At 39.1% G+C, this 21,543-nt stretch overlaps 1 protein-coding gene across 2 annotated transcripts in view; it reads left to right on the top strand.

The window, feature by feature from the left end:
• PRPF18 (pre-mRNA processing factor 18) overlaps positions 1-21,543 on the top strand; it is a 49,940-nt gene that overhangs the window by 12,650 nt on the left and 15,747 nt on the right. Inside the window, exons 2-9 of one of the 2 annotated variants that reach the window (XM_040451384.1) lie at positions 4,633-4,710; positions 4,826-4,852; positions 7,432-7,536; positions 9,649-9,762; positions 16,035-16,181; positions 17,687-17,755; positions 19,667-19,807; positions 19,933-20,004. In XM_040451384.1, the coding sequence (XP_040307318.1) occupies positions 4,633-4,710; positions 4,826-4,852; positions 7,432-7,536; positions 9,649-9,762; positions 16,035-16,181; positions 17,687-17,755; positions 19,667-19,807; positions 19,933-20,004 (753 nt within the window). The remainder of the gene's footprint in view (positions 1-4,632; positions 4,711-4,825; positions 4,853-7,431; positions 7,537-9,648; positions 9,763-16,034; positions 16,182-17,686; positions 17,756-19,666; positions 19,808-19,932; positions 20,005-21,543) is intronic. The other variant, XM_040451385.1, reaches the window with a different exon arrangement.

Here is a 21,543-nt window from a genome sequence, read left to right as displayed (position 1 = left end):
CACACGTGAAAAGGATCCAAGTGGGTGTATAGTCTTTCTTCCTCTTCTTAAATATAATGTAGCATAGTAGATCTACTCTTCTGCACTTGATTTTTTTCATTTATCACAATATAAAATCAACTTAATGTTTAAAACTTGTTTAACAGAACTGGACAAAATTTTGAAATAGTAAAGGGAGAAACTGCCGTTACTAAAATGGAAGATGCTGGAAATAAAATCATTAGGGACAGTAATGCCTTAATATGTTTTAATAAATTGAAAAATCTAAGTGAAGTGACTAAAAGATAATATTAAAAATACAAGAATTAGAAAATCTGAACAAATGAGTAAATGAGGAAGAAATAAGCAAAGTCATCTGACAGCCAAGAGGGTAGCTATTGAAGGAGGAGTTAGCAGTTGAACTGAAGACTGCCTAAGATCAGTCGCAGAAGATTCTTTGCATTTGCACTGTGGACATTTTGATGACCTCAGGATTTTTCGCTGGAGCAGTAAGAACGGAGGCCAAGTTGTGGCAGGGCTGCAAAGAGAACTGGAAGTGAGGACGTGGGTACAGAGGAGAGAAAACATGCTCGTGTAGTTCTGTTGTAAATGACGCTTAGCATCCTACCTCGTGCAGAGCAAGGAATATTTACGGTTGGAGTCTTGAGCGTATTTAAGTGGTAATGGCCAGGAGCCCGGTACAGAGGGAGAAGGTGCAGATGCTGAAGAGAAAATAGTAATGGGTGATGAGAAGTCCCTGAGGAAGGCGGGAGGAATTGAGAAGCGGGGTGCAGCTGGAAGGGACTGGCCTTAGGCAGGAGGAAGACTTCCTCTTTGCTTCCGAAGGGAAGAAAGGCTTGGTGCTGGGCGGACTTGCTGTTCCATGGCTTCCGTCTTCTTTGTAACAGAGTGGCTTAGTCATTTGCTGAAAATAAGGGGAGAGAGGATGGGAGAAGAGGTTTAAGCGAGGGGAGGATATGTACTGGTCAGTGTAGAGAATATATTGGAGAAAAAAACTAAATAGGTCGGTGGGTGGCATTGAGGCCCAGGTGGTTTCCCAACATTGCCCAGCACCCCTGGGTGCAGGCATGGAGAAGGCCAGCAAGGGGGTTCTACTAGGCCCCGGAGTGTCACTTCTTGGTATCAGGACCCCTTTGTGTACTTAACTGTTGGCTCCGGAGAGCTTTTTGTTTACGTAGGATATGTTTATTGATAATTACTGTCTTAGAAATTAAAACTGGGAAATTTAAAAATATATTCTATATTTACTTGTGTGTCGTATGATAATTAGCCCATGTGTGTTTACATAAATGTTTATGTGAAAACTGTATTGCGAAACAAATTTAGCGAGAAGATTGATGTCATTTTAAAGTTTTGCAATTCTCTTTAATCCCTGGCATATTAGAAGGCAGTTGAGTTGTCCCGTTTCTCCATTCAGCCTGTTGTGACATGTTGTTTTTGTTCAAGTATATGAAGAAACTTCATCCTCAAACAGGTATTTGGAAAAGGTGTAGTATTTTAATAGCCTTTCAGATAATTGTGGATATTCTTTGATGCTGTACCAAAACTACACAAATGGTAAGTTTCTTAAATATTAGAGTTTGGATTCTGACCCATATCAGTGAACTTTTTTTTTTTTTTTTTAAGATTTTATTTATAAATAATCTCTACACCCAAGTTGGGTCTTGAAGTTAGAACCCTGAGATCAAGAGTTGCACGCTCCACCAATGAGCCAGCCAGGTGCCCATCAATGAACTTTTTTGTATATTACAATCTATTGATCTATTTTCCAGATCTTTTCTGAACTATTCTGCTTGTAGATCTTTTGCCTATGCATAATCTTGAAACTTGTTGATTTTGTACTGTCATGGTTTGCTGAACTACATAGGTCTTCTACATGTTATGTTCTTGAAATGATACATACCACCACTCATTGACCAGAAAAACCTTTTAGCATTGGGAAACCATCAAGTTCACAGTGATGGCTGCAAGTTTATCACCATTCTGATCTTTGCTTGAAGGATGGAATTTTATCATTGGCAACAAATATTACTCTTTTCCTTTCAGTAATGGGCTTGCTTTGTTCGGTTTTGAGAAAATGTCTGCCAAATAGGAGACAGCTATCATAGTTCATTATGTAGCAGAACTGCTTGTATGTTTGATTTCATCCTACCAAATATAAAAAGATGATAATACTCAGGGGTTGAGATTTAATGGAATTGTACTGTATCGTGATATTGAAGAGGAGTGCCTGGCTGGCTCAGTTGGTGGAGCATGGAACTCTTGGGGTTGTGAGTTCGAGCCCCATGTTGGGTGGAGAGCTTACTTAAAAATAAAATCTTTTTTTAAAAAAGTTTCTGAATAGACACTGGTGTTTTTATTTTTTCTGCATGTGCTTGCTGGGAAGAAGACGGTGAACTCTGAGATGTAAATAAAAATAACTTTTATTTATGCTGAGGTTCCAGTGGCTTTCCTCACCTTGGCTTTTGTACCATCAGTGAAAGTGAAAGTGTGAGCACAGTGAAAATGGAGCACATAACCTCTTAGTATTATTATGATAATGTGTTTGACCTTTTAGAACCCCTGACAAGGTCTTTAGGACCCCCAGAGGTCCATGAACTACCTTTCGACAATTGATACTCTAGGCTAAGATTTTATTGGGTATAGTCAATGGAATTGAGATGTGGTAGTAAAAGATACTGTAAAGATTGGACCACAGACTGAGGCTTGGAGAGTCCTTTACTTCTTCTGAGAGGATACGAGTATGTGCTTGTCAACTTGTTTACGTGACATATGACAGTGAATGAATGCTACGTGGTCATAAGAAACCGTTGATGCTGAGATAAGATTTGGGGAGTGAAGAACTGAAGCTTGTAATACTGGATCCGTTCAAAGACTTTAAGGACCTGAGTTCTAGTTGTGCGTGTTACTTACAAGGCTCAGTAAGTTGTGGGGATGTCACCTGCCCTTTCCAACTCTCTGCTCTCTCACCTCTGAACTGGGATTAGTATTATTTTGCTCCCACCTTTCTCAGGGTAGCTTTGATGTTTGGATGATGCAATCAGTTCCTTACCCCAGGTCATAACCTTCAGCTTTGCATCTGTAAAGCTGTTCGTTTGTGGTGGACGAGTCAGTAAATGTTCGTTGAGTTAATGAACTTTAACAAAACTGTTGATCCTGAGGATTCTAAACATACACAAAAATAGAATTATAGGATGAACCTCCATCTATCCTTGTCTCGTGTTCTTTTATAAACAAGATAGGATCACACCCAACAAAATTACATTTGGGTCCTTAATACCATTAATATCCTCTCTAGTTCAGATGTTCCCAGTTGAATTAAAATATGTACATAGACATTTTTACAGTTGGTTTGGTCAAATCAGATCCACACAGAATCCACTTGCTTGTTAACTTTGTTAACTACGACTCTTGGCTTCTTTTAATCAAGAACATTTTCATTCTCCCCCATTTTTTATGCCAGTAACTTGTTAGAAAACCTGGCTACCTTGATAAACGTCCCAGTATTTGCTTCCCAGTGATGGTGTTTCGTTTATTTCCCTATTCCCTACGTTTCTAATAAACTGTAAATTAGACCTAACTGGTTAGATTCACTTGCAGCTTTTTGGCAAGAATACTTAGTAGATGTGCTGTATACTTCCTGTGTGTATCACAGGGGAGACACAACAATGTTTTCCTGATGCCAGGCTTGATCAGGGCATTCAAGTGTAGCAGTCTAATCTGCCCGTTGTTCACCATCAACCTTTCTTGTCATGGTCCTGGCATCCACGATCATGGCCGGAGTGAATGAGCTTGGGAACTATGAGGTACTGAAATACATGTATGGAGGTACCATTGAGGTACCCTTATAATTACTACTAATAAAGTAGGGCAGTATCTTTATTTGAGCTAAGTCATTACTGGAATAATATCCAAATGGCACAACTGTAGACGGAACAGCGTCCAAATTAGGGAATGTAGATTTAACGGCAAGAATGAGTTTGTATATAGTATAGAAAGAACTAACTTTTTTTTTTTTCTCCTACAGACTTAGAGCTGGTCTCATAACATTGAATCATATAAAACAAATAACTTTAAACGATCTTGCTAATTGCTAATAAAGACTCTCACACCATTTTATGTCTAGATTAAGAATTAATATGATTTTAAGAATCATATCAGTACAAATATAATTAATTGGTACAGAAAGATTCCAAGTGACAAAAAAGATTTTGGACACACCCTAGGAGCTCTCTGGGTAATGGCAGTTAAGATGTCAGATAACAGTTAACCATAATCTTTGATTGTTTCTGTTGGAAGAAAATAATTAAAGCATCCTATTTTTTGTAGTTTGTAATGAATTCATTTGTAGAAATTATCATTGAACCTAAACATTGGGAAATTAAATGAAAACAACGTGAACATTTGGAAAATATTGTTGGTTTCTTCTCTTTGCTGGATATGCCTGTTAAAATGATACTGCAAGAAAAAGACTTCATATTTAGAGCAGATAGAAGACAGATGGCATGTCGAGGGATTCAGTATAATATACCCGGCTTTACCATGCTCTTGATAAACTCAAGTGTTGGTAGGTTGCCTACGGAACATGAAATTTTACCCAGGGACCTATTAACGTACTTCTCTCTTCAATAGGAAAATAAAAAGTATTTCAAGCGTAGTGAACTTGCCAAAAAAGAAGAGGAAGCATATTTTGAAAGATGTGGCTACAAGGTAGGGCTCTCTGCTTTTGTGTTAAGTCGTATATTTCTGAGTTTAAATTTATATAGCTGTTGTTAAAGTGACAAAATTATTGATCTCTGTTCAATTTATCAATGTTATACGTTAGCCTATAAATGAGAAGCCATCGGGAGAGGTAGGAGCTTTTTTCTTTTTTCTTTCTTTTTTTTTAAATCTTGAATTCAGGCAAATACATGCATGCCTTCTGGCTTGGAATGGTTTGGCTTTTGTGGACAGCATGAAGTGGCTTGAGATCAAAGCTTGAATTTTGTTTCTTTGAATTTTTTGGGTCTGATTCTGCCTCATCTTCATCTCCACCAACCACCAGCTCCTCCCCCCACCTCTCCCAATAAAAGTCCATTTTAAAGGGTTTCAAAACATTTTACTCATTCGACCACTACCGAGGTGTAGCACCTTGTGGTATTTCCCCACTTTCACTGGAATATTTTAAGCCATTGTTTTTATGTTTGCATTGTTAATAGTTCCTTTTGGCCCCAAGTACCTCTGCCTGAGGCAGAATGCCATGTAACACTGTGCTTTTGTGTGATAAGGTCTAGTGTGTAGAGAATGTATAGAAATATTAGAAACGAATGAGTGGCCTGGAAGACTATTTCAGAGGCATGACTCAAAGTGTCCTTGAGGTTACCCTATTATTATCCTATCCAACTCTTCTCCTAGTTGAGTAACATATTGGGGTTTTTATTGGGAGGGGTTAAATGTTATGAGGTGAAGTTGATGTTTAAATCGTTTTAAAAGAAGACTGTATCTAGTTTAATACTTTCTTAAACAAGACCGAGAAATTGTGTTGAAATACTTGTGCCAAATCCTAAATTTGACAGTAACTTTTTGCTTGTGAACCATGTGTATAATATAATACTCTTGTGCATGTAATGGGGAAAGTCTGGAGATCAATTTATCTGGCATAGCATTTCTAAAAGGAAGCATGAGGAATGCGAATGGTATGTATATGCATTTGGTTTTATTTCGTAGTGTGGGCAGGGGGCAGGTATTGGAAATGTAGTTTTATGTTTCTGATGGATGTCTAAAATACAAAAGTTTGCATTTTTATTTTGATATTTTCCATAAATGTATTGATTTCATTCGCTTTTAGCTTAGGAAAAATAAAAGACATTTTATGTAAATAGCCAGCGAATGGATACCAGGACAGAAGAATTCTCATCTTTTCTTGTCCATCGCTGTCTAACTCACACACGGTCTGGAATGAGAATCGTTTACCATGGGTTTAGTCTGCTGACTTGTTGCTTTCCCAGCTGCCTAAATTTGAACCTTTTCAACGTTTTGGTCAAGTAGGAAAAGAATTAAAACCAGGCGGTTTTGCTTTGTTTACATTGCTTCCGTTATAGGTCAGTACTTTTTGGCTTCTGTAGAGAAAAGCACTAAAGCAGAGGAACTACCGTAGAGACACTGCTGGTGGCATTGGGTCCAGCGGACAGAATGTAACTGGCATTCTGTAATTAAGAGTGCTTGTCATCCCGAGAGTTTTGGAGAAATGCCTGTTTTTATGCTTAAAGGGAAAGCACAGGCTTTTCTTTCTAAATCGTGTTCAATATTTCCTTTTTGGTAGTAATGAAAATGCAGCATGTATCACTTCCATTCTCTTATGAAAACTAGGTTCCATTTTTAAGGCTTGATGCCGATTTCGTTTGTGAAAATACAGGAGTTGATTTTTGTACCTCAGTTTTCTGTCAGCTCTGTTAACATTAACATAACAGTTAGCCATGAACTATAGAATCAGAAATGATATCATTTTTAACCATTATAGCCTTCTTAATGGAATGTGAGTATTTCTTTAATGTTGGCCTTCTATTTTTTATTTTTTTTGTTACTGTTTTGGCATTTGAAATTAGTCCTATGATCAGGTGGGAAACCATGTTCCAGTATCTTTTTACAGACTACACCTTGGGGCTTACGAATTGTTGAACTTAATTTTCCTAAACTGTGAGCTGGACAGCAGACTCAATACGTGAAAAGATCCCTCCCTCCCCACCCCGCGGGTTCATACATACAAGAATGTCCATTCTTGGGAGCGGGGGTGCGGGGGTGGGGTATGAGTAGAAGGTGCTGTTGTGCTGTTATTTCCCCCCAAGGTTCAGAGCTCGGTCTGTTGGCAAATTGTGTGTAGCTTTGGGAGTATTTCCACATGTCCAGCAGTGGTCTCGGTGCTCTTGGAATCCTCCCTTTCAAAAAGGAGGGTAGGAAAAAGCAGGAGCTTGAGGCTTCACAGATTTCTTAGAAAACACTTTTTTTTTGTTTGTTTGTTTGTTTGTTTGTTTGTTTCATTAAAACCCAGAACAAGGATCAAACAACCCTATGAGGTGGTTTTCTCAAAGAGAAGCAAGTGGATGGTTTTTAAGAAAAGAGTTTAACTTGTTTCGAGTCTAGGGAGAAACGAGCCTAAATTTCAGCCCTTGTAACAAGTTTTAGATTTTGGAAATCATTATACATCTGTCGCTTTTCAGTAGCAAGAGTGCTATCTCCTTGTGTGTGTGCTTGCTGGCTGTGTCCCTGAGATGGAGAAGTTTGATGAGTTCTCAAATGCAGGCACATTTAGTAGGAGTTCCTCAGTGGAACATTTAGAAAACCTCCAATATTGAAAACCTGTTTATTCCCATGAGCAGTTAATGCATAGAATGATCAGTACTAGCTGTAGTATACTGTAAAAGCTGAATTTGATTTCTTTTGGCATTAATATAGATACAGCCAAAAGAGGAGAACCAGAAACCGTTAACTTCTTCGAATCCTGTGTTAGAACTTGAACTTGCAGAGGAAAAGTTACCCATGACTCTTTCTAGGCAAGAGGTAAGTTGATGTATGAGTGTTTCATGAAAAAAAGAAAAACCTCCAGAGCATTTGCATTTATTTCCATTTCTTTCCAGTAAGTTTTATGTCATTATTGCCTACATAACGTGACCTACTGGATTAAAATACTGTGCAGTATTCATGAAGTTCTAAATCTTTGCTTTTCTTGTTATTCTTGAACTTTTGAAAGAATATATGTTTCTAAACTTTAGAAACTAAACACATTGTTCTAAATAAGTGTATACATTCTAAGTAATTATACTTAAGTTACTTGTCTAAATTATTTTACTTTATTTATTTTTAGTTTTTTAAATGTGTATTTATTTGGAGAGAGGGGAGGAGAGTGCAAGCAGGAGAGGAACAGAGAGAAAGGGAGAGAGAGACTCCCAGCCTGCGCTAATGGTGCAGAGCCTGACATGGGGCTCAATCTCATGAACCATGAGATCATGACCTGAGCCGAAATCAGGAGTCAGGCACTTCACCGACTGAGCCACCCAGGCACCCCTAAATTGTTTTAAAAATACGGTTTTATAACTTTCTCTGAATATGTCTTAATAGGTCAGAACACAGAGATCTGTATAATTTTTTATGACTACATAATTTCCCATAATATTTTTAAAGCCAATTATTCTTTTAAAAACCAAATAGTAATGGTCCTTTAGATTGCTTTAGCACATTCCTCTTAGAAATCATACTAAGATGAGCATCCTTCTACAGATGGCGTTGAGTGCATGCTAACGTATGGTTATTTCTTTTGGAAGATTTGTGAGAAGCATGGTTTCTGCAGTCTGTTGAGTAAAGACTGAACGTTTCTACGACTTGGGGTACATAGGACCGCCAGGCTCTGTAGACAGGTCATGCTACTTTGTGCTCTCAGCTACAGTGCTTTTTAGACTCTAGTCAGGACCAACTGGTCTTTTTCTTAAAAAGCCAAAAACAACAACAACAAAAAAATCTCAAGAAAGTCATGTGACATAAAGAATTCAAACTATATAGAGCGATACAAAACAAAAATGAACTATGAACAAAAGGAAACTTACAGAGGAAAGGATGAGCTGACTCTAAAAGCTGTCATGTGAAAATTAGGTGAAAGGAACTTGGAATACCTAGCCCCAAGAGAAGAACACTGGGGACATAAAAGAAAAAAAATCCATTGACAGTAGCTGTAATTTTGGAAAAGAATTTAGTGTTCTTGTGGTTGCATAAAGTAGAACTAAGGCATATTGGTAGAATTCTGAGGGAGGGAGGTTTTAGTTTATTTTGAGAAGTAAAACATATGTGAAAGTATGTGTCCAAAATTGGGACGGCCTGTTTCATGACGAGGCGTGATCCCTGGCATTTGTCTGACGGGCCTGGCAGAGGGGTTTTGGAAGTCATGTCTGCCTTGATTGGAGATAGCGTTGGATGGCCTCTTAAGCATCTTTTTAATACGAAGCTTTGGTTAATTCAGTGGGAGCCCCACCAATGGTTTCTGTGCCACTATTTATGTTTCCAGATAAAATTCTTTCTTGTTACTTGGGAACAATTTTGGATCAACCTTTATTTTTCACAATTAAAATTTATTTTTTTCTTATGAGATGCAACATGGATACAAAGAGTGTATAAAACATGCGTGTGCAATATAATGGGTGATGACAAAACAAAACCCAGGTAACGATCACCCAGGTCAAGAAACAGTATTTCCAGCCCCTCAAAAGCCTTACCGGTGCCCCGCCCTGATCCTAACTCCCATCTCTTCTGAGGGTAAGTTTCTGGTTTTTAATGTGGCATTACAGTGCTGACTCCAGGCTCTGGTCAGTGAGTTCTTGGATGACTCTAGACTTTATTTTCCTTCTGTATTTAAAAGTTACCACTCCCTCCCATCTTCATGCTTTTCTTAGGTATTCTGTTATCCAGATGGAGCCTTTGCCGAAACAGCCAAAGTATGCAAAACACGTTAGAGATTTTCAGATGTGACAGTAACTCAGTAGATCTGTTCATGGAAAATTGAAGAAAAAATAAGGACAACTGACTTTGCATTTCAATTTTGAAATCATGTATTTGGTAACCTAAAGGAGGAATTATTATTACTAAAAACATAGGGATTACTATTATTACTGATTTTTTTACTAGGTTATCAGAAGATTGAGAGAAAGAGGAGAACCAATCAGACTGTTTGGAGAAACTGATTATGATGCATTTCAGCGTTTAAGAAAAATAGAGATCCTCACACCAGAAGTTAACAAGGTAAGAAGTCAGGACAAAACTCGGAGAATATCACTGTACCACATAAACTAGAGTAGTATGGGGTTTGAGCACTTGCGTTGTTCTAGGCAAAAATGGAACAATGAAGTTGCCAGATTACTGCTGCTGAAGTAAATCTTTAACGTTTAATTTTTAAAAAAGCACCCGTCTAATTTAATTAAAAGCACCTATCTTAATTAACGGCACCTATCTTAAGCATACAGTTCAGTGCATTTTGACGAATTCTTTTAAACATGTAACCACCACCCTTACGAAGATGCACAGTGTTTTTCTCACACAGGAGAGTCACCTAGTGCCCCTTCTTAGCCAGTCCTCCTATTCCATCTCCTCCATGTGTGCACAACCACCTTTGAAAATTCTATCACGGTAGGTTAATTTTGCTTGTTCGAGTATGTCATGTAGATGGAGTCATGAGAGCATGTCTGGCTTCTTACGCTGAGGATAGTTTTTAGATTCGTCGTTGTTACTGCAGAAATCAGTAGTTTGTCATTGGTGATGATCTTCATTTGTCTGAATATACCACCATTTGTGTCCAAATTCGGGCTATTAAGAATAAAACTGCTCTGACTAGTCTTTTTTTTTTTGAGAGAAAGTACACTTGCGCGCCCAAGTGGGGGAGGGGCATAGACAGAAAAAGAGAGCATCCCAGGCAGGCTCAGCGCTGAGCAGTGTGGGGCTCAATCCCATGAACTGACATCATGACCTGAGCTGAGATCAAAAGTCGGACACTTACTCAACTGAGCCACCCAGGCACCTGCACAAGTCTTTTTTGGGTCTGTGTTATTTCTCCTGAGTAAATAAAGGTTACATCTCTTGGTAAATACCTGAAGTAGAAGGGCTGAATAGTAAGAGTAAACGTATGGTTAAGTTCTTTAGAAATGCCAAGTATTTCCAGATGTCCTCAAGCCTTTTTTATTGTGTTTTAAATTGTAACCATTCTCTTGTAGGTGTAGTAGTATTTCAGTATTTAATTGTGGTTCTATTTATAGCTCCCTGGTAACTAAAGGTAATGAACATCTTTTCATAGACTTACAGCCCGTATATTTCTCTGTGCAGTATGTGTAAAAATCTTTTGTTCATGTTTTAATTAGGTTGCTGGCCTTCTTATTTTTGAATTCTAGGAGTTCTTTATATATTCCTGAATACAAGTTCTTTGTCAGATATACAGATACATGTTTTATGACTATTTTCTGCTAGTTTTTGGCTTACCTCTTCTCTTCATGGTGTCTTTTGATGGGCAGAAGTTTCAAATTTTGATGGAATCCATTTCTTTTTTATGGTTGCTGCTTTTGGTGATTTGCTTAAGAAATATTTGCCTATCCCACGGTTTTGGAGAGATACACTTCTGTATTTTGTCTAAAAGGTTAATAGTGTTAGCTTTTACACATAGGGCTCTGATAAGCATATGGTTTGTCTTGGTGAATATTCCATGGACTTTTGAAAAGAGTGCATTTTATACGCTGGGTAAATGTCAGTTACCCAATGGTAGTATTGTTCAGCTCTTCTGTGGCCTTACTAACTAATCTGCTCTGTCAGTTACTGAGGGATAGCTGGGGTGACCTATGGCTATGTAACAGATCACCCCAAAACTTAGTAGCTTCCAACAGTTTATTATTGTAAAATCTTTCTCGGTCCTATATGACTAACAAACCATCCTGAAACTTAGTAACTTAATTAATGATATCTCACAATTCTGTAGTTTGGGGGTACACTGGGCAGTTATTTGCTTGTGTTCTTGCTTGGGGTTGCAGTCAGATGAGGGCCGACTGTGGTCATGTGAAGGATCCCCTGGACTGACCTCCCAACTACATGGTATCTTAAAGGTCCTTCCATGTGGTAGGATGTGTCCAATTTCTTTCCTTTTTAAGGCTGAGTAATACTGTGTTGCGTGTATGGATCCCATTGTTTTTATCCATTCGGCTACAGTGGACATTTGAGTTGTTTCTACCTTTTGAGTTGTTTCTCACTTTTGGCAGTGAATACTGCTGCTGGCTTTGAACATAGGTTTACAAATACCTGTTCAGGTTCCTGCTTTCACTTCTGTGTACATACCCAGATGTGGGATTGGTGGATTGTGTAGCGATTCTGTGTTTAACTTTTTTCTTTTCTTTTTTTTTTTTTTTTTTAATTTTTTTTTCAACGTTTTTTATTTATTTTTGGGACAGAGAGAAACAGAGCATGAACGGGGGAGGGGCAGAGAGAGAGGGAGACACAGCATCGGAAACAGGCTCCAGGCTCCAAGCCATCAGCCCAGAGCCTGACGCGGGGCTCGAACTCACGGACCGCGAGATCGTGACCTGGCTGAAGTCGGACGCTTAACCGACTGCGCCACCCAGGCGCCCCAACTTTTTTCTTTTCAAGCATAAATGAATTTAAAAAATTTTCTTCAGTTGTGTTTAATGTTCACAACAATCTTTTTAAAATTTTCAGTCCTTTTGAAAACCTTAACTTAGGGGCACCTGGGTGGCTCAGTTGGCTGAGCATCCAACTCTTGATTCTGGCTCAGGTCATGATCCCAGGGTCGTGGGATCGAGCCCCGCATCAGGCTCCATGCTGAGTGGGGAGCTGGCTTGACATTCTCTGTCCCTCTGTCCCTCTCCCCTCTTCTTGTCTGTATGTGCACCTTCTGTCTCTAAAACAAAAGCTTAAAGTCTTAGACTGGTTTTTGTGATGCTTCATTTCTCTTCTATATCCAGAGTCTCCTTCCTTGTTTGAAGATAGTATTAAAATATTAATGTGAACTATGAAATTATTTTGTGATTTAATTTTTCTACTAGTCATACTTAATTACTTGAAAATTTTTCTAGTTATTAGTATTTATTACAACCTGCTGTATTAAAAAGTTTTTTTTTTTAAATGTTTATCCTGAGAGAGTGACCACGAGCAGGGAAGGGGAGGGGAGGGGCAGAGAGAGAGAGAGGAAGAGAGAGAGAATCCCAAGCATGCTCTGTGATGACGGCGGGGCTTGAATTCACAAACCATGAAATTATGACCTGAGCCGAAAACAAGAGTTGGACGCTTAACTCTCTGAGCCACGCAGGGTGTTCCCAACCTGTTGTATTTTAATCTTGCTCAAGCTTGTCCCAGAAGCTACAGAGTTTATCAGTACATTTTTTAAAACAAATTGAGGTATGATGGATGTATTAGTTTCAGGTATACAGCTTAGTGATTTGATATTTGTGTATATTGTAAAACCACCGCAGTAAGTCTGGTTAATATCTGTCACCATACATAGTTAAAAATGTTTTTCTTGTGTTGAGGACTTCTAAGCTCTACTCTTGACAACTTTTAAATATGCAATACCAGGGACCCCTGGGTGGCTCAGTCGGTTAAGCGTCCGACTTTGGCTCAGGTCATGGGCTCACAGTTCTTGAGTTCGATACCCATATAGGACTCTATGCTGACATCTCGGAGCCTACTTTGGATCCTCTGTCTTCCTTTCTCTCTGCCCTTCTCCTGCTCCTGCTCTTTCTCTCTCAAACATAAGTAAACCATTTAAATATGCAGTGTGGTATTAACTGTAGTCCCTGTGCTGTGGCACCACATCCTTGTGCACTAACTGGAAGACTATTTTAAGCTGATAACAACTTAAGTGTGATTGAATTTTAAAGCTTTACATTTTTACTACTGTCTGCCACATCTTTGGTTTTTTGATGTCATATTTTACGTGTTCTTACCTTGTAAATCCTTTAATTCTTGTAGTTACAGTTTTACTGCTTTTGTCTTGAAATCTTCCTACTAGCTTTGTAAAGTGATCTACTACCTTTATAATACATATATTTACCTATTTCAGTGAGATTTATACTTTCGTACGGTGTTACTAATTAGCACTCTTTTCTGCTTAAAGAAGGCCCTTTAACATTCCTTGTGGGGCTGGTCCAGAGGTGATGAACTTCTTTAGTTTTGCTGGTCTGCAAGACTCTTTCTGCAACTCTGAATGATAACTTCCTGGTAGAGTATTCTTGTTCGGAAGTTTTTCCTTCTGGCACTTCGAATATATCGTGCCGCCCCCTTTGTTCTGCAAACCTGCTAAAAAATCTGCCGATAGTCTTATGGGGGTTCCTTTATACACAACAGGTGGTTTTTCTTTTGCTGCTTTTAACATTCTCTCCTTGCCTTTCTTTACCTTTTGACATTTTAATTAGAATGTGTCTTGGCGTGGGTACGTGTCACTTTCTGAGGTTCTCGCCATACCATTTTCCACAGCAGCTGCACCATTTTACATTTCCAGCCACGAAGGGTTCCGTCGTTCCACATCCTGGCCAGTACTTAATACTTACTGTTACTTTTGATCATAGCCATTCTGTCGGGTTGAAGTGTTATTTTACTGTGGTTTTGATTCGCTTTTCCCTAATGAGTAGCAATGTTAAACATCTTTTTGTTTGCTTATTGGCCTTCTGTGTGTGGTCTTCTTTTTAAATTTATTTTTATGTTTTTGGATGTAGTCTTCTATTTAAGACCTTTGCCCATTTTTAATGAGGTAGGGTTTGTTGTTGTTAAATTGTATGAGTTCTTGATATATTTTGGATATTAGTCATTATCATATTAGTAATTTACAAGTACTTCTCCCATTCCATGGGTTATCTTTTCACTCTGGTGATAGTATCTTTGCAGAAAAGTTTTCATGTTTGATGAAGTCCAGTGTACCTATTTTTTTTTTTTTTTTTTTGGCCTGTGCTTTTGGTGTTGTATCCAAGGGATGATTGCCAAATCCAGTATCATGAAGCTTTTCCCATGTGTTGTCTTATAAGAGTTTTACAGTTTTAACTATTACGTTTGTGTCTTGGATCCATTAGTGTGTGTGTGTTTTAAGAGTTTTATCATTTTTTTTTAAATTTTAACTTGCTTTATTTTTTAAAATTTGCATCCAAATTAGCTAGCATATAGTGCAACAATGATTTCAGGAGTAGATTCCTTAGTGCCCCTTACCCGTTTAGCCCCCCCCCCCCCCCCCCTCCCATAACCCTTAGTTTGTTCTCCTTATTTATGAGTCTCTTCTGTTTTGTTCCCCTCCCTGTTTTTATATTATTTTTGTTTCCCTTCCCTTATGTTCCTCTGTTTTGTCTCTTAAAGTCCTCATATGAGTGAAGTCCTATGATATTTGTCTTTCTCTGACTAACGTCACTTAGCATAATACCCTCCGGTTCCATCCACACAGTTGCAAATGGCAAGATTTCATTCTTTTTGGTTGCCGAGTAATACTCCATTGTACATATGTATAAACACACACACACACACACACACACCCCACATCTTTATCCATTCATCCATCGATGGACATTTGGGCTTTTTCCATACTTTGGCTGTTGTCGATAGTGCTACTATAAAATTGGGGTGCATGTATCCCTTTGAAACAGCACACCTGTATCCCTTGGATAAATGCCTAGTAGTGCAATTGCTGGGTCGTAGGGTAGTTCTATTTTTAGTTTTCTGAGGAACCTCCATACTGTTTTCCAGAGTGGCTGCACCAGCTTGCATTCCCATCTTTGATCCGTTTTGAGTTAATTTTTTTTTAATGTTTACTTTTGAGAGAGACAGAGTGTGAATGGGGGAGGACAGAGAGAAAAGGAGACACAGAATCTGAAGCAGGCTCCAGGCTCTGCGCTGTCAGCACAGAGCCCAACACAGGGCTCGAACTCACGAACCATGGGATTGTGACCTGAGCTGAAGTGAGACACTTAACTTACTGAGACACCCTGGGCTCTCCTTTTTTGAATTTTTATGTGTGGTGTAAGGTATTGGGTCCAGCTTTAAGGCTTCTGTTTTTATCAAGTGGTCACAAACTGGATGTGAATAGAATGTGGAATTTGCTGATTTATTAGAAACCTAGTAAAAGCCCAGGATATAGATGAGATACTAGTTGACATTGCTGAATGTTATGGGAATTCAGAATAGTTGTGGTAAGGCTAGACATTTTAAGTCAACTGGAAAAATGGGTTGAGGACTCACTTTCATTAGACCTCACTAGAAAATTAAAGCATTTGTGAGTATTCTCATTTGCATTTGTCACACATACACTTTATTTTTCTGACCAGAGGAGCTGTTGTACATACATTCTTTCCAATTTAAATATGTTCATGATAATTAACTTCGGACACCGATGATAGCTGTGTAATAAATTGAAATCTTACTTGAGTCCCTAATTTTACTAAGCTCTTAACTACTTGTGGAGGAAGAAAATGACTTGGACTTAGTGAAAAATCAAAAGTGAAATATCAGATTTCATAGGAGGTGTAATTTTTCACCCTTCTCAGGGATTGAGAAATGATCTGAAAGCAGCTTTGGATAAGATCGACCAGCAATACCTCAATGAGCTTGTTGGTGGCCAGGAACCTGGAGAGGAAGACACACAGAATGACTTGAAAGTTCATGAAGAAAACACCACAATCGAGGAGTTAGAGGTAATCTCTACGCCCACCTGTCTTCATTCCCTGGCATACCTTCCATTCCCTGGAGAAGATTCCTGAGGTCATCGGGTTCCTCACTTCGGAGCACAAAGGCCCATTTGAAATTTCATGCTTTTACTTATCACTCCCTTTTTCCTCAATGTCCACTCACATTATCCTACTTCCTGCCTTCAAAAGTAATCATTTGGCTATGTTTGACACGCATCCTTGTATCTGTTGGTGGTCTTGTAAAGCCAGTAGTGTTTTGTATGCTTGTGTTTTGAATACTCATAAATGATACTATACTGTGAAACTAATTTTTTTTTTACTCTTCTTTTTCTACTTAGAACTGTTTTTAAGATCCACCCTTGATGTTGCACGTATATCTAAACCTTTGGATTAACTGCTGGGTAGCATTTCGTACTCGGTGGCATTCACTGCCTTGTACTTTTTGCTTCCTCCTGAAAGCTGGCTTGCTCCGGCTCCCTAGTACCACAGACAGCTTTGTGAGGAGCAGTCTTGCACATACCCCTGTGGACTCAGAGGCAGGGTTGCTGTGTTAGAAATGTTTCACTTGTCCAGTACTGTCAGGCTGCTCCCTAGAACGCCCGTACCGGTCTATACCCGCATCAGCAGTGTGTGCGTGCCCTTTGTTCCCACATCCCTGCCAGCACTTGGCAGTATCTTGCTTTCTCATTTTTTGCCACTGTGATGAATATGGTGTGATACGTGTAATCTTAATTAAAAAGCAGTGTTGTACTATCTAAATATCTAGCTCAAGCTAAAATTATGGCTTAGTTTAAAGCTTTAACTGCTTAATAAAACACAAACTGTTATTTTTCTGTTTCCTTTCACTCTTGGCTGCACTCTGCATGAGTAAGATCATAGTTCTGGTAATTGTGCCCTGTCTTTCTCCCCCTCACTTATCTATGCACCCTAAATCTGACAGAAAAAATTAGTGTGAGTAACCAGTTCTGAGCTTGTTTTTTTTCTGAAATAGCTTTATTATGATAATCACTTATTATACAGCTTACCCATCTAAAATGTTCAGTTCACTGATTTTTAGTATATTCGCAGGTTGATGGAACCATCATCACAATCTAATTCCAGAACATTGTTTTCCTAAAAAGAAATCTCCGTTCCGTTAGTAGTCAGTCCTCAAAGCCCCATCTTTTGTCTTTTGGTTCATAAAAGATGACCTACTCTCTCAATTTAAATGGCAAGGTATATTTTCTTTTTCGTTTTTTTAAGTTTATTTTGAGAGAGTGTGTGTGTGCACCAGAGGGGCGGAGAGAGAGAATCCCAAGCGGCACAGAGCCTGACACAGGGCTCGATCTCATGAACCATGAGATCATGATCTGAGCCGAAAGCAAGTTTTGTTTTTTATCTAGAAATTCCTTAGTTTTTTTTTTTTTAAACAGCAGTTAGTTTCTGTAATAAAGATCCGTGTTCAACTCACATTGGTAACATATTCCATCGTTGCTCTTTACGAATGACCGGAAGCATTCTGTTTTCTGCAGGCATTGGGAGAGTCTTTAGGAAAAGGGGATGATCATAAAGACATGGACATCATTACCAAATTCCTTAAGGTACGTGTTTTTGGGCTACGAAGGAAGGACGTGTGGGTTGGTTACGAACTGTTCTTTAATTTTGGACCATATTTAAGGGTCAAGGACTGGAGAGGGAATCCCTCGTTAAACGTGTTTTGTACGTACCTGGTTTCCAACACTGCCGTGCGCTTGGGTAGAGAGGTTAGTCTGAGGGGATGTACGTGTACTTTCACTGTGGCACTTTAAAACTGACTTATTGTAAACACACAGAAAAGAATCACAGCGGTGGAACGAACGAGAAGTTCGGGGAGTTTAAAATTTTTTAAAACACTCCAGGAGGGAGTGCAGTGAGGGGCTTGTTCCAGAAGCTCTTACGAGTGGTGATGGCAGTAAGGAGAGGAAGGAGGTGGGAAGACCTTGGCAGTGGAAAAAAAAGCAAACACATCAGCAACCTTTCAGAGACTGCTCATTTTCTCAGTTGTGCAGATAGCTGTGTATTCCCGCTATGGTTAGCTCCATCCGTCTCTGGCCGTGGGATTTCTTGCTTTCCTGGGGTAGGTAGAGTGTGTGTGAATGTCAGATTCATTTTAGCACTTATTCACAAACTATGTTCATGCCAAGAGATTTAAACACGAGAAGTGCTTTTACTTGTGTTTACTGTTTAAATACAGTGTATTAGTCATCAGGATTCTCAGTCTGTTGAGATGGCATGGAATTAGATAGGGCTTGGGAGCTGGCGTGAGCTGGAATTTCCTCTTGGAGTGACCACCTCTCCTCTCCGGACAGAGGATGAGCATAGGTGATGCCCCTGGGGTGGTAGGTCTTCCTCCACCTTCCCTGGTTATCTGCCTCTAGAAAGGGTGCTCTTTGCATTTAAACCCAAGGGGCACTAGGTCCACTTTCCAGGGCTGGGAGAGGGGAGGGGGGATGAGTCATAGTTGATTTGTTTTCTTTTTCCTTCCTTCTCTTTCAGTCAGGTGATTTAGTGGGAACATCTAATTGAATCTCCTCTTTCCTGCAAAAGTAGAAAGTCCAAACAGAGGCATACCCCATGTTATAGTGCTTGGCTTTATTGGGCTTTGCAGATAATGCGTTTTGGCTTGTTGGTTTATTTTACAAATTGATGGGTCTGTGACAGCTGTGCTTCGAGCCAGTGTACTGGCCTCGTTTTTTCCCAGGAGCGTTTGTTTACTTTGTGTCTCTGTGTCACATTTTGGTGATGCTTGCAATATTTCAAACTTTTTCATTATTACATTTGTGATGGTGAATTGTGATCAGTGATTAGGATGTGAAAGCACAGATGATGGTTAGCATGTTTTAGCAATAAAGTATGTTTAAATGAAGCTACATACATTGTTTTTTAGACATAATGCTGTTGTACGCTTAAGAGACTACATTATAGCGTAAACAGAACTTCTATATGCACTAGAAAACTAAAAAAATTCATTGGGCTCTTGCGATATCTGCTTTATTAATGCGATGGTCTGCAACCAAACCCGCGGTATCTCTGGGATGTGCCTGTGCTGCACCAACATATTTGGAAGATTGATTAAGTATCATAGCACATATGCCATTATGGCAAATAAGTCTCTGTGGGTTCAATTTTATGTAATAGAAATACGAGTAAAAGTTTATCTCTGTCGAAATATTTCTGTGAGATATGATAGTTTTTTTTTTTTTGAGAGAAATTATTGTTGAACTAGGAATATATATAATACACACACACATACAGAGAACAGGGGAGTTTGTGACTTGCCAGAGGCACTGCAAAACATACCTGACACAATAAACAGAAATAATTCATTAATTAAACGGTAATTGATGATATTTTAATTAGTCAAGAAATATACTCTAAAGATGGTAATATGTTGTTCCGTATTTTAGAGAACATTTAAACTTTTTGAACCACTGGGTGGCATCGTAGTCTAAATTTGCCCATTCTTTCGACAGTTTCTCCTTGGTGTTTGGGCTAAAGAACTGAATGCCAGAGAAGATTACGTGAAGCGCAGTGTGCAGGGTAAACTGAACAGTGCCACTCAAAAACAGACTGAGTCCTATCTCAGACCCCTTTTCAGAAAGCTTCGGAAAAGGGTAAGGTTCCTTGGAAGATGCTTCTATTAACTGATTTTTAAAAAAACAATCTGTAAAGAGTAAATGCAATCTTGAACTATACACAGTAGCTTCCAAAAATAGTGATGATGTTTTTTCTTTTCCAGAATCTTCCTGCTGATATTAAAGAATCCATAACAGATATCATTAAGTTCATGTTGCAGAGAGAATATGTAAAGGTACGGTACCATGCTGTGCATCAAAATCACGGTATGAGCCTGTCTAGGTTGTGTGTGTGGATTATGTTTATTTAGCGTGGGAGTATTTTACAAAGGAGCTTTAAGAGTAAATGTGAGTAAACGTGAAATGAATTAGTAGTGACAAAATCTTTTATTCTCTAATGTGTTGTCAGCTTTATTTTTAGACATTGATAATAAACTTTCTGACTACACTGATTTTTTAGTCATTTTTAAGGTAGGTGTAAAGATTCTTCGGAGCATGAACTGGATATAGGCAGTGTTCATTTCGTGAATGGGATTGGATTTCAAAGATTGTTCAAGATTATGGCTTGGAACAAATTTTCCCATAGAAACAATGGTATGTAGATTAGTTTCCCAGGCCAGCTATAAAAGCCTACTTAATCCGTAATATAGCTAAAGTATTGTACTAATGATACAATGGAATTTAACCCCCCTTTATACTTCTATGAGAAAATGTTCCAAGTAAGGCCGCCAGAATTCATCTCTCCCATTTCAGAACAGCAACAATAGCAGACCCCTTGTTAGGGACGACTTTACCCCTTGTCCCAGTGTCTTTCCTCCTGAATGGGCTCTAGGAGGTGGCGACAGGGAGAAAGCGCTCTTGTGGCCCGGAGTTCCTGGAGCCGACTTCAGAAAGGCAAGTGGAAGGCCGTCAGCTGGCGGAGGGGAGCACAAAGAGAGCGGCCTGCTGTACCAGTAGTGGGGATTGGATGAGTGCCCCTGCATCTGGGCCGTAAGCAGAGTCTGAAGCGGAAGCTTCTCGTGGCGGTGCCTCCTGAGTGTGGGAGTAGGGAATTTCAGCGTGACGGTTCCAGCGGCTGTTCCAGAGTAGTAGGTGGGGCTCTGCCAGAGAAGTGGGAACAACTGGGCTTACCCCTGTGCTCTGACCATCTCTTCCCAAACACAGGGCCGGCTGGCACCTGTGGGTGCTGCAGCCTCATGCTGATGAGGCTCCAGTAGTGATTTTACTCCTTCTGTTGGAGAGCCAGCTGGTTTTATCGAAGGAAATGTTTTTGGGTTTTATGTCTATCAATTTTATTCTTGGATAGTTTCTGTTAGTTGCATGGTGCTTACTAAGGACAGTTGCCTTGGAATGGGTAGATGAGGTCACCATCACTGCGGGAAGAAACCACTTGTCTACTAGTGAGCGCGCCTTCCCTCTGGTTACTTTTTGCATTTGCATATTTGAGAATCAGGTGAAAGTTCATTTTGCGTACAGTGCAGAAGAACCAAGAAACTTGAATAACCTATTGGGACAATTTTCTTTAGAAATTTGGGGTAACTAAATACTGGAAATTCTATCAGTTAATACCCAGTGTTAAAATTTGTACAATTCAGAATCAGTGATATAAGTATGTAATGGGCTTTTAAAAATTAAGCTTTCTAAAACTACGGAGTAGAGCAAATTCAAATTTAGGGTAGAAAATGAACTTCTAGTTAGTCTGTTGGTAGGCTAATTTTTTTTTTTTTTTTTAATCAGCTCTACATATCATACACATAGGTATTGGATTTTTAAAA

Source organism: Herpailurus yagouaroundi, unplaced genomic scaffold (genome assembly GCF_014898765.1).
Source record: "Herpailurus yagouaroundi ecotype Mexico unplaced genomic scaffold, PumYag 203, whole genome shotgun sequence".
NCBI classification, from domain to species: Eukaryota; Metazoa; Chordata; class Mammalia; order Carnivora; family Felidae; genus Herpailurus; species Herpailurus yagouaroundi.
Note: the sequence above shows the minus strand (reverse complement) of the source record. Positions and strands in the feature narration are given on the sequence as shown.